Below are 17,304 nucleotides of genomic sequence, written 5' to 3' on the forward strand. Positions count from 1 at the left end.
GTACAGGACCTTGCACTTGGCATGGTTAAACTTCATAAGGTTGACACCAGCCCACCTTACAAGCGTGTCAGGGTACCTTTGTTTGGCATCCCTTCCCTCCAGTGTATCAACCGAACCACACAGCTTAGTGTCATTGGCAAACTTGCTGAGGGTGCACTCAATCCCCCTGTCCATGTCACCGACACAGATGTTGAACAAGACTGGTCCCAACACCGATCCCTGATAGACACATATAATCAAAAGAACTAGCACTAAGAAAATACAATTATATTAATTGGAAGCCATATCACTTGGAAAAGATAATCCTCTGTATCCAACAAAAACCAAAATGGTAGAAAATGCTTAACTTTATTGTCAGAATTACTGTACTACTTATAACATCATTACTTCAGGGAAGGAGACATGCAGTATGATTTAGCCTGATGGTGATCCTTGGTAAAAATGAACTCTGTCAGAGCTCTGGTTAGAAGCAGAGATTTCCAATTAGGCTGTTATAAGTGCAAGTCTTGAGAAGGTCAGTGTCACAGTAAGACTTTTTGCCTCTCCCTCTCACCATGAAGTCTTTGCCAATCTTCCTGCCCTTGAAAGGGTGGCAGCACCAGCAAACAGCAGTTCTTAGGCATAATGTATGGGCTGCCCTCTTTCCCATCTTTAGTATGTTATGAACTGTGTGCTTTGTCTTTTCATTAAATAACCAAAACATGACGGTTTTCTTCTGAGGAAAAGGCATGTTTGTTGTTTTAAAAAAAAAATAAAAATGGTTTCTTGCTCTTTTTATAAATTCTTTTGAGCTTTATTCTTCCCAATATAGTATTCAAAGAAAAGGATGTATAAACTTGGACTTTGCTTGTAGATATAGTTTGCATTTTAATGTCTTCCTTGAATTCATTGTATTTAAGAGAGTCAGACTTTCGTAAGTGCCGTGTTACTATAGTGTTACTACATGTTGCTATGCAGTGTTACTGTGATCCTTGGAAAGCTGAAATTTTGTTGCATGAGCATCTTTTCTATTTTGATTTGCATTGAAACAAAGGAAAACCTAGGCAATGTATGTGACATATGATCTCCATCCAGAAATAGTCTAACAGAGCTATAAGCTAAAAAGATACAAAGTTGAAAATAATTCTCTGATGCTTATCGCATATCTCACCCAAGTAAGTAGTCTTTGAGTTTTTCATACATTTAATTATGAATGAACTGATAGCAGGAGTTATTTATAATTGCTAAAGTTTATTATGTGTATAGTTGTCACAGTCAAGCGGAAAATAGCAAAAATGCCAGGCAAAGCTCCAGTTGTCTCTATGGAGACAATTATTTAACATGATTGAAAAAAAATCAAGAAAAGCACGTGTTTTGGCCATTTTGAAGCTTAACATATTCCCTGCTCAATTCTGAGTCAGCAGTTTTTCATTGTAAATATCTTGGGGTATATATACCTACTCTTATATAAAACCTTTCTTGGATCCATTTCAGTTATGTTGGCCTTGGAATGTGCACCATCTCTGCAGAAATTGCAAGTGATTTGATCTTCACCTCACTGAGAACTTTTGGGGTTCATGGTATCATGTTCAGATTGGAAAGGGGATTATCTGGTTCAACCTCTTGCTCAAAATGGATTCAGATATGAGGCCAAACCAGGTTATATTCAGGGCTTTATCCAGTCAGGGATTAAAAAACTCCAGGGGTAGACACTGCGTAACCTGGGAAACATTTTACTTGGGTGTCTTTGGGAGGAAACATTTGTGTTTTCCTGTATTTCCTCATGTGTGGTCTTATTCTTAATTCTCTCTTCAGTGTCTTAAAGAAAACTTCAAAATCAGGATTCGTTACAAATTCGGAACTTTCAGAGCTCAAAGACTTAGATCTCCATTTGGTACTGTTCCCCCTGCTCCAGTTGTCCTCTCTGTTATTCTTCATTTCCATTTCTTAAGTTGGAGAATGATTTAACTTTTACATCCCTGTCATTGGTTTTACAGTTCTTAAAATTTTATGGTGAATTTTGAAGGCTCTTCAATGTCACGAAGATCTTTCCTATTTATCTTTTTCCCAGTAATTCTTCTTTCTTGCCAATAGCTTCTCAGGCCTATGTTCCCCACAACTATTGTCTTTTGATGTAGCTGTTCTCTCCTCTGGGATTTGGAAATGTGACTTGCTCTGCTCTTGCCATACTGATCATACAAGTAAGCTGAGCACCTTCATTGGTTTGTGGGTTTTTTTTCCTCTCTTATTTCCTGACTAGCTGTTTTCATCCAGCATCCTGTCTGTATTTCTCTAGTCTTTTTTTTTGTACAACAGTGAAGGTGTAGAAGCTCTTAGGAGGCCTCTAAATTGTTTGTCAGCTCACCAGTACAAAGATTCTGTTTAAAACTGGATAGTAACAAAGACCAGAAGGACAATGAGTCTATCTTCATAACAGAAGGATTGTCAGCTTCAACTCATCAGCTCTATGAAGGGACTGTTGGAGTTCTCACTTACCTTAACCAGGAGTGATAGTGGGCAACAGCCTTATCTGAGGTTGCCATAAGCAACTACATAGCTCTGTTGTGCTATGAAATTATTGTAGAGTAAAACTGATAAACCGTTTTTCAAATGACATCTTTTGATGCAGTATGACTACTGCCAATAGGTTTCCTAGAACTCGGAATTTTTGTCTTTTTTAGCAAAGTTTTCTTAGACCACTTGAATTTTATCCAATGTCTTGGACTGAAGTTAATATAGGGATTCAGTAGAGTCAAGGGGTTACCTTCAAGAAACACATCAGAGTGTCAAAGAAGGGAAAATATATGTATGTCATACTTAACTACTCAGTGAGTCTAAGCAAAACCAAGCTACTAAATTCTTACTTTAAGTTCCCTGTAATTATGTGATTACTAATCTATGTTTTATTATGTGCATTTAATAGATTGCATGATGAGTCCTCAGTCTCATTGTGACACTTTGTGGGAACTGCTGTAGGGTAAGAACAAACAAGCACTGTAATATAAGTGATTACTTTCAAATGCAAAGTTTGAGTTTAGAAAAATGCAATTCCTTATTGTACTGTTAGATAAAGACTCCTTATTGTGCAGGAATAAATGTTTTAAATTGAAATGTTGATAGTAAGAGATTATTTATCAGTGTAATTCAACTGGTGTACACCAATGATCACAGAATCACAGAATCCCAAGGGTTGGAAGGGACCTAAAAAGATCATCTAGTCCAACCCCCCTGCAAGAGCAGGGTAACCTACAGTACATCACACAGGAACTTGTCCAGGCGGGCCTTGAATATCTCCAGTGTAGGAGACTCCACAACCCCCCTGGGCAACCTGTTCCAGTGCTCTGTCACTCTTACAGTAAAGAAGTTCTTCCTGATGTTAATGTGGAACTTCCTATGCTCCAGTTTACACCCATTGCCCCTTGTCCTATCACTGGATATCACTGAAAAAAGCCTAGCTCCATCATCCTGACACCTACCCTTTACATATTTGTAAACATTGATGAGGTCACCCCTCAGTCTCCTCTTCTCCAAGCTAAAGAGACCCAGCTCCCTCAGCCTCTCCTCATAAGGGAGATGCTCCACTCCCTTAATCATCTTTGTGGCTCTGCGCTGGACTCCTTCAAGCAATTCCCTGTCCTTCTTGAACAGAGGGGCCCAGAACTGGACACAATATTCCAGATGCGGCCTCACCAAGGCTGAGTAGAGGGGGAGGAGAACCTCTCTTGACCTACTGACCACTCCCTTTCTAATGCACCCTAAGATGCCATTTGCCTTCTTGGCCACAAGAGCACATTGCTGGCTCATGGTCATCCTCCTATCCACCAGGACCCCCAGGTCCCTTTCTCGTTCACTACTTTCCAGCAGGTCAACCCCCAACCTGTACTGGTACATGGGGTTGTTCTTCCCCAGATGCAAGACTCTACACTTGCCCTTGTTAAATTTCATCAAGTTTCTCTCCGCCCAACTCTCCAGCCTGTCCAGGTCTCGCTGAATGGCAGCACAGTCCTCTGGTGTGTCAGCCACTCCTCCCAGTTTTGTGTCATCAGCAAACTTGCTGAGGGTGCACTCAGTTCCCTCATCCAGGTCATTGATGAAAATATTAAACAGCACCGGTCCCAGCACCGACCCCTGAGGAACTCCACTAGTCACAGACCTCCAGCTAGATTCTGCGCCATTGACCACAACTCTCTGCCTTCTTCCTTTCAACCAGTTCTCGATCCACCTCACTACTTGATCGTCAAGCCCACACTTCCTTAGCTTATCTATGAGGATGCTGTGGGAGACAGTATCAAATGCCTTACTGAGATCAAGAAAAACTACATCTACCGCTCTACCATCATCCCTCCACCTAGTCACTTCCTCATAGAAGGCTATAAGGTTGGTCATACATGACTTCCCCCTCATAAAACCATGTTGGCTGTTCTTAATGACCCCCTCATCCTTGATATGCCTAGTGATGGAGTCAAGAATAAGTTGTTCCATCACCTTTCCAGGGATGGAGGTAAGGCTGACCGGTCTATAATTACCCGGGTCCTCCTTCTTGCCCTTCTTATAGATTGGTGTGACCTTTGCCATCCGCCAATCCTCAGGCACCTCGCCCGTTTCCCACGACTTACCAAAGATGATGGAAAGTGGCCTAGCAATGACCTCCGCCAGCTCCCTCAGCACCCGTGGGTGCATTCCATCCGGACCCATCGATTTACAGATGTCCAGTTTGCATAGCTGATCCCTAACCCAATCCTCATCTACCAAAGCAAACTCCTCCTTTGTCCTGACTCCTTCTGGGGCTATAGAAATCCGGGGCCCTCGGGGAGAGTCTGCAGGAGTAAAGACAGAGGCAAAGAAGGCATTCAGCACCTCTGCCTTCTTCATATCCTCTGTCTCCAGGGTACCCACTTCGTTCAGCAGTGGGCCTATATTGCCTCTTGTGTTAGTTTTATTTGCTATGTATTTGAAGAAGCCCTTTCTATTGTCTTTAACCCGACTAGCAAGATTGAGTTCCAAGGAGGCCTTGGAATTACTCTTCTATCTTGGATTACTCTTCTATCCCTACATCCCCCTTAGTTATTCAGAGCTGCGATGCAGTGAACTAAAGTTTAATTGTAACAGCTTATTTTAGTTTCATTATTACCCTAACAAATTATCCATGATGCATGAAATCTGTAGATAGTTAGGACCAAATACCAAAATCATACCCAGCAGCAGATAGTGGTAGGATATAACAGAAAAGGTGGCTTTTATGTAGTAACTGACATGGCAAACTGCTGATCATAGTATATGGAAGCATCTAACTTTTCCGTGGAGATGAATGTTTACCTTTCATAACTAGCATCCTTGCCTAAGGTAAACCCTTCACAGAGCCTTTTACAGAACCTTTTTATGGAGTGTTTAATTAATATTGAAAGGTTTGGTTAAAATAGCTTGAAAAGTTTAATGGCCTGCTTGATAATTGTTTCAGAACATACAATAATGCTCCTTGCAGTAATGTTTGAATGCTGCAGATTTTTATAGTGGACTCTTAAATTTAATATGCAGTCATGACCTGCTGTATGATAGAGTCATGCTGTGTGTAATTGCAGAGTAGGTTTTATGATCCAGATTTTTAATAGGATAATATGGCTCTTGAATCAGAGGTATTAGTCTGTGCTTTATGTTGAAGGTTTGATTTAATTAATACTAAACTATAGAGAAGGACAGGAAATGCTATCAGTTCTAATGTGTGGTTAATGCTCGGTCACTCTTGCTTGGTAAATAACATGAGTCTGTTTTTCAAAATGTACTAAACTATAGAGAAGGACAGGAAATGCTATCAGTTCTAATGTGTGGTTAATGCTCGGTCACTCTTGCTTGGTAAATAACATGAGTCTGTTTTTCAAAATGTAATAATAGATGTAATTGGGAAAGATGTTTGATACCCTGTACTTGTTTAACATAAATTTAAATATCTTTTTCAGACCATAAAATATAGATTTGTCTTTACATATTCTTTTAAAATGAATTTTTAAAAAATGAGAATTAAAAAGTGAGTTAAAAGCTATCATTCAATACCAGCGCCAATGTGTATTCTTCATCCAGTGGAATAAGTAACAGTATTGTAAATAGACCTTAGTTAATGGTCAAGTTTAAGTGTTTAATAGGAAATTGCATTTAATTTTGTGACTTTTTAAATGCAAGATAACTTGAAGTTTGATCCATGGCAGGGGGTAGGGATCCATATTGGATTTCAGGCATGAAGTAATTGATTCTTTGTTTCTGATATAGGAGGTAGCTACAATTATGACTGTGCATATCTCAGTATACTGCAGTATTTGTTCTTTAGACACTGCTTGTGAAGTAATGAAGCATAAATTTTCATGTAAATGTTGAACTGATTGGTTTAAATGTGCCAAAGGAAGCCATGTAAAGTATGTCCATTTAACTGTGAATGTTTTTTGGGGGCCAGTTACAACAGTCATGTCGAGTCTTCATTTTGAATTTAAAGTAACATTGCTAGATTTTTATAGTGATCTGAAACAGGGTTGGTTTTAAGCCTTTTTTTACAGCAGCAGTGTCCTGAGTAATTTTTTTTCATTTGCCAGAGGAATGCATATTCATAATGCAAACAGACATAACATTTTGCGAAATTTTAAGTTCTTATTCTTTGTGGGAAATATTGTTGTTCACTATTTTTATATCATGCTTTAGTTATGCAGTTAGCAAGCTGAGTCAAACTAAATAGTAGTAACCATCCCTTTTGCCTTCAAAACCCATGGCTATTTTTACAGCTCACTACAGTATTTGAAGGTATCTGATAGTGGATACAATGACAATTACACACTATAGCTTTCTCAGTTACCAAGACAAACTGTGAAATCGATATCTTAATAATAAAAGTTGGGGAGGGGGTGATTTGTTTCTAACACATAATGTCTGTAGGAATGAAGAAGGGGAGTGAAATGATACCAGGAAATCAAGCAGGATGATTGAAATTGGAGCTTACATAATTGTTCAACTTCCTAGTCAAGTAAACACAGCCTATGTCTGCATGGCCACATGAAAAATTATGAAGTGCACTAAATAAATATAAACCTTGCTATGTCATCTGTCATTCTTGTTGTGTTTGGTTTGTATATAAAGCTTTATGAAAGCCTTTAATTGAATAGTCCATCTTACAGAATTATAGAATAGTTAGGGTTGGAAAGAACCTCAAAATCATCTAGTTCCAACCCGCCTGCCATGGGCAGGGACACCTCACACTAAACCATGCCACCCAAGGCTTTGTCCAACCTGGCCTTGAACACTGCCAGGAATGGAGCACTCACAACCTCCCTGGGCAACCCATTCCAGTGCCTCACCACCCTAACAGGAAAGATCTTCCTCCTTATATCCAATCTAAACTTCCCCTGTTTAAGTTTTAACCCGTTACCCTTTGTCCTGTCACTACAGCCCCTAATGAAGAGTCCCTCCGTAACATCCCTATAGGCCCCCTTCAGATACCGGAAGGCTGCTATGAGGTCTCCACGCAGCCTTCTCTTCTCCAGGCTGAACAGCCCCAACTTCCTCAGGCTGTCTTCATACGTGGGGTGCTCCAGTCCCCTGATCATCCTTGTAGCCCTCCTCTGGACTTGTTCCAACAGTTCCATGTCCTTTTTATCTTAGGTTAGGTTTTCCTTTAAGAACCCTCTGAGTTCATGTAGCATGGACCAGTTCTGGAAATTAATCAAGGTTGTATTGCTGAAGGCTTTTGTCTCATATATCTTGGTCTTATTTGTTACAGGCAGTGAACAGGGAGGAAACTGTAGGAAGGAAATGGTCTAGCGATATATGCAGTTAAATATTCCATTGGATAAATGTATTCTATGTATGGTTCAACAGTAGAAATAGTTGTACAATTCTATGCAATTTGCTTAACTCAGCCTTTGCCTCATGTTGGTGATTCTAGGAGCCCAACATGGGTTTTGTGCTTTTCAGAAGCGTGAAATAATTTTAGAAATAAATACATGGGTTGAGGTAGTTTGAAGCAGTGGTCTGAGTAACTGGCATTTTCATTTCCTTGTCTGATGGAGGGGACTGTTGCGGCTGTGTTCCCTCCATAGGGAAGCTAAAACCAGAAAATCATTATTGTGGAATTCTCTGGTGCTTCCAGCGTATCCAGCTATGCTTTGTCAGCAGAGTTTACGCAGGTCAAATTTTGCTGGTGTGTTTAATACTGATATTTCTGATCAAAGAATAATGTTGAAAAAACAGGAATTCTGTGTTGTGTTTTGGAGCATTCTAGTGACCCCTCTTCAGCTTGTCTTCATCACAGTGGCTTTTACCCTGCATTGGCTACTGATCTCCACTCTCAGTGCTTTATCCTGTGTGGTTTATAGTTCTTGCTTTACTTTTTTTGTACGTTTGAGTGCCATTAGGGACTGAGAGATAATGCTACAGGATAAACAATTTGCCTATTCAGTACCACAAAATTCATCAGCCTGAAGCATTTGGCTTAATCAGACTGGGCATATAGAGTACCTGGAGTATAACTGCCGCAGTTGCACACATGTCTGGTCTTCAACAACTTTGAATAACATAGTTAGCATTTTTGTAATTTATTTTTTTTCTAATTTGCTTACTAGAACACTGACAATGAAAATGTTCTGTTTGGGGTTTTGCTCAGAAACTTCAGGGCACAGTAATTTGATGTATGAGATTCTGCGCAGTTTATTTAACCTATTTGTAATAAGTCATTTGTGCCAAAACATTTTCAGAATGAAGACTGTAAGCACTTTATATGCACTCTCTTACACATTCTCTAGATGATTCTAATTTATTTGAAAATGGGGAATGCTGAGTTTTCAACAAAAGCAAATCTCAGTCAAGAGTCAGCTCAATGGATAGAGCAGAGCTGTAGTTGAGACAGAGAAGCAAATTTTCAGTATTTCTTAAATGTAGTGCATCACATTAGAATTATTCAGGTTGTCTTCTTTATAGATGCTAATTTAGTATGCATTACCTATCAAAAAATAATGAAGACAGTATGTGAGAATATATATGCAGTGGTAATCACTGCTGGCTTAGTGTGGGTGTGAAGCTTCTATTAACTAATTTCTGAAACAGTAACCCTTAATTCAAGTCCAGCCTGAGTCTGCCACAAATATCCAACAGACAAACTGATCGTTTGGGTAACACTGTCACTACTTTTACCTGAATTTATACTTTCTGGCAATACTGTTAATATTTAACTGTACTGTAAGCTTGAAGCAGAGGTTATAAATTAGACTGTTTATGGGCTGTCTCTTACTTCCACTTCCCCGTTTGTTTTCCAGGCATAGACACCCTCAGGAAGAGATACATTAGAAAGTATACTTTGAAAATAAATAGAAAATTATTTAGATGCCAGTTAATCATTTGAATCGCAATGTATATGCTCTGTCAGTTGGTGAGGACAGGGTGGGATTCTAAAGGAAAGTTCTCAATCCCACTAAGAAACATTTAATTTGATGCAAAGCGACAAATGTATTTATGAAATTTAAACAAACTAAAGCTGTTCTAGAAGAACTTGCTGTTTTCTGACTTCTGAATGCTTTGTTTCTACTATTTTGTATTACATACAATTTAAACTGCAGAGTGATTTATAAAAACCTGGTATTTTCTCCTTTTTGAAGAGCAAGGAGAGAGTTCAAAGACCTTTGAGCACATGGCATCAAATCCTTTATTTTGAAATGCTTCCTACCCAGTTGGCATGGCAGTTTCGAAGCATTTGAAAGGTTGTACAATGATATATGAACACCTTTGGGCACCTGAAAGAAAAATACGCATATACTTCTGTCTGTAGGATGCAAGATTTCTCTTTCTGTTCCCTCCAGTGAGACTGATCGGAGTTTTTATTTGTCCCACAGGGGTTGTTCAGAACTCTGTCGTATACCCATGGTGGAATACAAACTTGACAGTGAAGGCACCCCATGTGAGTATAAAACCCCTTTCAGAAGGAATACCACTTGGCATCGGGTGCCGACTCCCGCTGGGCAGCCTCTCTCTCGTGCCTCTCCAATCCTAGGAACATCTGACAGACTGCAGTGCCAGCAGCTTCTCCAGCAGGCTCAGACAGCCATTCCTCGCAGCACTTCCTTTGATAGAAAACTGCCAGATGGTGCAAGGTAATATACTCTCTGTTTAATGCCTGTCATTTTCCTAATGTTCCTTACTTTAGATATCTTTCCTTTCTGGAACTTTAGTATACTTATTTTTAAACCTTATTTTGTTGAGTTTTCACAGTAATTTTAATTCTGAGGTCATATTGAAGAGCATTCACTGCACCCAGTTTTTCTACTTGAAACGAGTGACTTTAGTTGTTTGTGATGGAAGTAGACTGTACTGAGGATCCTACTGCTGAGGACATCTGACCTTTCGCTTTAGACCCAGATCAATGAAGTGGGAAACTGCCTTGTTACTTTTTGATCTAAACAATGTCTTGTCCCCCATCTTTTGGGAGCCTATTTAAACAAATAATGAGTGTAAATAAAATTAACTTAATTCCTTTAAAAATTTATTCTTTAATCTCTTTACCAAGCTATTGGCATAGTTTCAAAGGGTTCAGTAACTCATTACCAGTCCTTATGCTTTGCTTTGCTTTTAATTAAACAAAGCAGAGCTTGTGATTTGAATATGTAACACCTCCTTAGATGATGGGATGGTATCCTTAAATGTTAGCTCTGTTCTAATTAAATGATGATTCTTCATAAGATAAAAATTTATTTTTAAAGCTAAAAATTTGTAAATACATTTGACCTTTGAATTATTTAGATTATTTAGGAAAACCGTATGTCTTGAGCAGAACTCTCTGTCCATTACTGTGTGCAATTATTTTTGCTTATGCCCTTTTTCCATAGGGTGATGTAGTTCTAATTTCCAAGGAAAAAAATACTCCATGTTGAAAATATCTAATTGATATGAAAATCTAAAGTAGTAATTTGGATGAAGCCTTGTGTGGGATGATTTAGTGTGAGGTGTCCGCGTCCATGGCAGGGGGGTCGGAACTAGATGATCTTGAGGTCCTTTCCAACCCTAACTATTCTATGATTCTATGATAATCTTAAGTAGCTTTAAAAAAATATGGATGAATTAATAAAATACCACTATCATTACACTATATTATTCAGTAGCAAAGAATTAGTGACTTTTTACACTATTTGAAATATACACAGGTGATAGTAGTACATACTTGAAAGTACAGATATATCATGGTCTCGGGAATGCGGACTCCCAGTTATGACCATTTGATCATTTGTATTCTCCTCCTCCTCTACCCCCTCTTCTCACCTCCTGAAAAAAGGAGAGGTGCATTTCTGTAAGCATGTATTTACCAATATACGACCTAAGTTTTTCCTAATGTCTTGTTACTGAAATTCTCAGTAACAACTGGGATAAGGCTGGCTTTCCAACATAATACTCATTTCAAAAAGACTTCACAAACATAAACTGCATTTCTCGCAATGCTCAGCGGAGTATGTGAAAAAACTGCGAAGATAGAGGTTATCTCTTGCCATGAAGAAATTCCTGTATCGCCTAAACAAAACAAGTGTAATGCAGGAGTGCTACTCTGGGGAAGATGTGATACAGAGTATAAATAATAAAAAGAGAGGAAAATTATGAACATGTGGGTCTTGAAACATGAAAAGAAAGGTACCTAATTGTGAAGGCCTTTCTACGTGGGAAGAAGCATAGTTGATGGTTTGGCAGAGAGATTGGCTTAAAAAAGAGATTGAGGTAAGGTTGATCAGTACTCAGTAAGTAGTCTTGCAAGGATAAAAATGTGTACCCAGGCTAGGAAAACGATGAATTGATTTTAGAGGGTCGGAGACCCAATAAATTTAGACAATTTGAAGGGTGCAGGTGGGGAGAAGTAGGTTGATAAAAAAGGGAAGGTATAGCAACTGATCTGAAAATGAGCTAACAGCGAAGTCAGTGATAAAATGGTCATTTTTAGAAATAAAAAGAGAAGCAACAAAAATATGGTCTAGATATAGTAAAAGACTTAAGCAGCAAGTTAAACTACTGTGACATGTAACAGTTAGGTGCCTACTCCCTGGAGCGAAATTAAAAACTGGAAGCAGAACACCTGTGCTCCTAGTACATCTCCTGAGGAGAGTTAAGTGCTTTGAGAAGGCAATCCAAATATTTTTGTGTTGATCCAGGAGTTTCCTCTAATTAGTCTCCAAGAAATACAATGATATCCTTGAGCTCTACTCCAGTTTTTACAAAATGCCTAATTCAGTGACAGCTACTCGTAGCAAGTGCCTAAGAGTGAAGCTTCAGTCAGATTTGCTCTTCTGGGGGTTTTTTGCCCCGAGAAGTCTTGGTGTACTTTAGTCCTTGTGACACAATTGTGGGCAAGTGCATTCTTTCACATGGAGCCTGGAATCCATTCCTGAGAGTAGGCAGCTGCAACTCTTCTTCAAAGGACCTGATAGAGGCATTCACTGACTGGATTTCTGTGGTTCTCCTTTTGTAGCCACAATTTGTTTAGCAGGCTAATGGCTAGACACTTGTCCAGCAAATGACAGGCTTGGGATGTAGACATTCTTTGGCCTGGGATAGTACGAAACAATGCCCCACATTTGAGGACAATGTGCTAAACATCATTATGGAGGCAGGAAACACATAGTTTCATAAATTACCCATTCCTTAATGATGGTTCATTTAAGCTATGCAAGAATTTCATAGGACTCTGTCATAAGAAGCAAAAAAAATGCAACTGAATTCAGCTTTAGCCTATAGACTATTTCTCTTGTTTGAGACAGACTTAGTCCTGACAATACTTATCAGAGAGGGACATGCTGAAAAATTAGGCACTACACTGTCTACTTACTGTGTATGTGTTTGGCTGTTAGACAAACTAATATCTTTACTACTATCTTTAAAATTTTCAAGCTGAACAGGTAAAGCTGGTTAATGAATGCCCTGTCCTCGGAAAGTGTTGTGCATAAATCCAAGATTACCTCTTTTCACCTCTTCTCTAAGTACATACATTGAGTCCTACATATAGCCTCTAAAAAAATAAAAGGAGGGGGGAGGAATACAGGGAATTTATGTAACATTGCTGAGGGGATGTTTATTGTAGTCGTAAATTGATACAGACGTGAAGTACGGCAAGGTAACATGAGACTCAAAAGGTTAAGTATTAAGTACAAAATAATACTATTCATGCAGATGTTTCCTTACTGCTCTTTTATGTCAAAGAATTGACAAAATAAACAAGTACTGGTATTACCCCTTCTAAATTACTAAGTTTGAATACATGCAAAGCAACTAACAATCATTTCTGGTCCATCATGTTAGCTTCTCACTTGTAACTTTAGAAACCCATTCTGGCTGCTTTGACTCCTGATTATTTTCACTTGTTCAGAAGTAAAGCTGGATGTAAGGAAAATAGGATTTGGTACTTAGTGTTTCTCTTCTTGTGCCTTTTTAATACATATTTTAATATATTCAGTTGGAAATGTTTTATTAGTGATGAAATTAATAATATACTTTAAAAATGCTTGTTTAAGTTTTATGAAACTAAGATAAAACTGTAAATCCACAAAATGAATATAATTACATGTTCATACACATCTACCTTATTTGTAAAAGTGAATGTATTTCATAAAATAAGCACGGTCCAGTTAAAATCTGAAACCCCATGAATATCTCAGTACACTGTTAATGACTCTGGTCAACATTACAGAAGTTCTCCAAGCAACCAGTCCTCCTCCAGTGACCCAGGACCCAGTGGGAGCAGCCAGTGGAGACAGCAAGTGGGATATGATGGGTATTGGTGATTTTTTTATTTTTTTTAAATCTTGCTATAGTTCTCATGCATCTTCTTTAAGAAGCAAAATGTATGTGGATGTTTTATTTCTTAGATATGTTTGCAAACTCTGTTAGTGTATTTTAAGACTTACGAGTTTATTGATCTTTAATATAGCCATTTTAAAGTCATACTGCTTTAACTCTTTAGGACCAAATTTTTATTTTCCAATTCAGGTAAATAACAAGCAGTTCTGAGGTTTGTTTTCCCAGGAACAGGCCATAAGTTGATGAGTAACTCAGATAACTCAGAACTGGAATAAAATAATAGTATCTCCTCCGTTTACTTCAGTGGAAGGATATTTGATTAAAAAAATTATCTTTATGGTCTTCAAAGGTTTTATTTCCTACTATGCTTGTTCCAGTGGTATCCATTCTGTTGCATCTCTCCTCAGAGAAGTAGCACTCTTTCAGAGGTCTCTTCTCCCTAAAAGAGTGTTGCGGTATATAGATAGTTCTTTTACATCCCTATTAATCCCTTGGTTCTGAAATTGGAGAAATTAGCTATCTGTGTAAAATATTATCCCCATATACAGTCCATGTTGTAAGAATATTATGAGAGACATCTGTTCTAAATTACTTTAAATTTATCACTTTGTTGTATAAATATAGCTGGCGAAAACACTCCTGTTATAAAATGTTGAGCTATGGCAGTATCTACATAGCATAACATAAAAGCATTCCAGACTTGCCATGTGGCTTTCAGAAGCTACTTTTCAGAAAAAATGTGAATATTGAAAACATCAGCTTGACTCCTTGTCTGTAAGCTTAATATTGCTTTGGCATGGCTGTTTGTGGGTAAGATATAGCAGATAGCATGATATAACAGATATGCATGCAATATCTTGGAGACTCATCGAGAAATTTCAGAATACGCACTGAAATCTCTGGCAGTTAAATAGATGCTAATAATTCAAATAAAACTATAGCAATTTTTTTGACAGTAAACACATTATGATGCATTCTGTGTCATTTTGCCAGCACACTTATTTCTAAAAGCAGCCTTGGTTTTGGTGTGTTGCTTTGTGAAATAATGTTAACTTTTGCAATACGATACAAAGCAATGGGTCTGGTAGTAGCTTATGTGTTCCAAGTGTGAAAACACGCAAAACTGAAGAATTACTTTGTGCGGGGCTTACTTCATAAGGCAGTATACACTGTCACATTTCTTCGTTGCAAAAACCTTTGGAAGATTATATCATGATATAACCTTTGGAAGTATAGCCCCAAGAATTCATTTCTTCTTGAAGTTCAGTGTCATTTTGTGCTGTTCACACTTAAAATACAACAGTGCACTGTTGAAAAAATTGCATGTAAATATTCCCATGCCATCTTTGGAAATGTTACTATACTTGCTTGGTGTGTGGGGGTGCTGATTGTTTAAACAAATCATAAAATATTTGCTTTGAAAAGAAAAGGTGGTGTTGTTCAGCATGTAACTAGTTTTCCAGGGATAAAAAACAAACAGCCTAATTCTCTGCTTACCTTAAAAGGTGCCAGTCCCCTTTGCTCCATGAACATCACCAAGGTTCAGGCTCACTGGAGTGTGAAGGAGGCAGAGAACGAGAGGAAACTTTGGAAGGAACTAGACATTCTGGTAATACAGAACCACAGTATCTTAAAAATAAATGTTCTTTACAATGCAGTGCCTATTGAAGTGCAGTCACCTTCTGAGGTTTGATTTGCAAAAAGCATGTAATACAGCAGTGGAAGCAGGGTCGGTTATAGACAGTCTAAACGAGTAAGGTATGGGATATTTAGACACTTGGAATAAACTACTCCTGAACTTCAGAAAGCCTCATGAATGATAGAAAAGCAGGTTGAACTTCATTTAATAATCATTGAAAAACTAAATCTTAGGAAATAAAGCAAAGATACACATTTCTGATTCCAAAGAGTGTACAGGTTTGAAACCTGATGCTAAGCCATGTACCTTTTTTCTTTGTGCAAGTATACTCATCTTTTTAACATTGAGAAATTAAAACATAATTATTTATGGCAGAAACCAAGTGGCATGCACCATCAACCAAAGTCCTGAGCTCCTACAAAGACCGGGCTTTACAGAAAGAAGGCAGTGGCAAGGAGTCGCCAAACAAGCTTTCACATGTAAGTCTTTTACTTGAAAGTGTCCTGGGTTTACCAGGAGCCATTTTGCTCCTTCTTAGTAACTGGTGCAAGCTCTGTGTTTTGACTTCCAGCCTGGGCAGAGAGTCATTCAAAACTCTTAAAAAAACCCCACCAACCCCCAAACCAAAGACCAAAAAGCCCCACCCTGGACCTAAAGAAATAAATCTTAAAAATACATTTCAGTAATTTATGAAGAAAACTGTATTTTGAGGGGCAAAGAGTGTGCTCACCTAAGTGTGAGGTGAATTGAGTATGCTTAATCTGTGTTTATAAACTAAGGACTCCAAGAGGGCTTGGGTCTGGGGCGCTGAGGAGATAGAGCTGATATAGTCTACGCTCAGTTCTGTATTTTCAGCTTCATTTATACTGGTTGCTTAATCTGTAAAGTATTTCATATCCTTTAAAAAACCCTAAACAACTGTTCAAGATACCCCTTGTCATGTTGTGTGAAATACCTACTTAGTGTAATTATCAGTAAGCACTATAAACATTTAGGGTTTATGTTGGGAGTGCTGAACAGATTTGTCGTCTACCTAGGTCAGTGCCTTGTCTTCAGTAATGGCAAAATCCTCATTACGTAATGATATATACAGTTTATTTGGGTTTTGTGTGTTTATTGCATGGAAAAACCTGCTCTATGCAGTAGGAAACTTCATCATTTGAAGACTTATATTGATAAGAATATGTGGCCAGTTTCTCATCTTATGTACATTGATACCTTATGAGAATCTAGCTTGATACCTCTCAAAAAGTTATCATAAACAGAATCATGCTGTAGAGTGATGTACATGAAGACGAAAATACCCCCATTTACCTTAAGTCAAACTTGACAGCTAGACCCAGTAAAGTAACAATCAGTGTTAAACAGAGCACTGATATCAAAGTTGACGTGATGAGCTTGCTTAACTTCAGTCAGAGCTTTATACTAACGGCAGCTCTCCTGCTTTTATGATGGTGGAGATCTGAACAGAAAATCTCATAACGGGCTCATGTTTTTGTTTGTCTGCATATGCGTATGTGTAGTGCAGTTGCAAAAGAGCTGTATTGTGTAAAGTAAGACCCAGCATTATTACAAAGATAATACAAATAAAATGAGGCTATTTTGTTGTTAGATGCAGTAAAACAGAAAAAAAAGTGATTGCCTTGTAAAGGACCTTGTAATGTTCTCTTGTGCATCCACTTTCTGTTCAACTGTTTGCCATAATACTCTGCCAGCCAGTAAGTTCACAAGGGCTACAACAAATGTACAAGAGCTCTGTAAAATATTTAACCATTAGAAAAAGTCTATGCTGTCAATGTCAATATTAACTAATATTTATATCAATATATTGTCAATATCAATATTGACTAATATTTTTCTATATTAATTTGGGGAAAGAAGGATAGGGG

The 17,304-nt window shown here is 38.1% G+C and overlaps 1 protein-coding gene across 4 annotated transcripts in view; it reads left to right on the plus strand.

Moving 5' to 3' along the window:
* Positions 1 to 17,304, plus strand: part of SIPA1L2 (signal induced proliferation associated 1 like 2) — a 148,029-nt gene that overhangs the window by 99,421 nt on the left and 31,304 nt on the right. For all 4 annotated transcript variants that reach the window (XM_065680267.1, XM_065680266.1, XM_065680268.1 and 1 more), the window contains 4 exons: positions 9,840 to 10,097; positions 13,667 to 13,750; positions 15,282 to 15,385; positions 15,791 to 15,894. In XM_065680267.1, coding sequence (XP_065536339.1) covers positions 9,840 to 10,097; positions 13,667 to 13,750; positions 15,282 to 15,385; positions 15,791 to 15,894 — 550 coding nt within the window. The remainder of the gene's footprint in view (positions 1 to 9,839; positions 10,098 to 13,666; positions 13,751 to 15,281; positions 15,386 to 15,790; positions 15,895 to 17,304) is intronic.

This window comes from Lathamus discolor, chromosome 5 (assembly GCF_037157495.1).
Source record: "Lathamus discolor isolate bLatDis1 chromosome 5, bLatDis1.hap1, whole genome shotgun sequence".
In the NCBI taxonomy this organism is placed as follows: domain Eukaryota; kingdom Metazoa; phylum Chordata; class Aves; order Psittaciformes; family Psittacidae; genus Lathamus; species Lathamus discolor.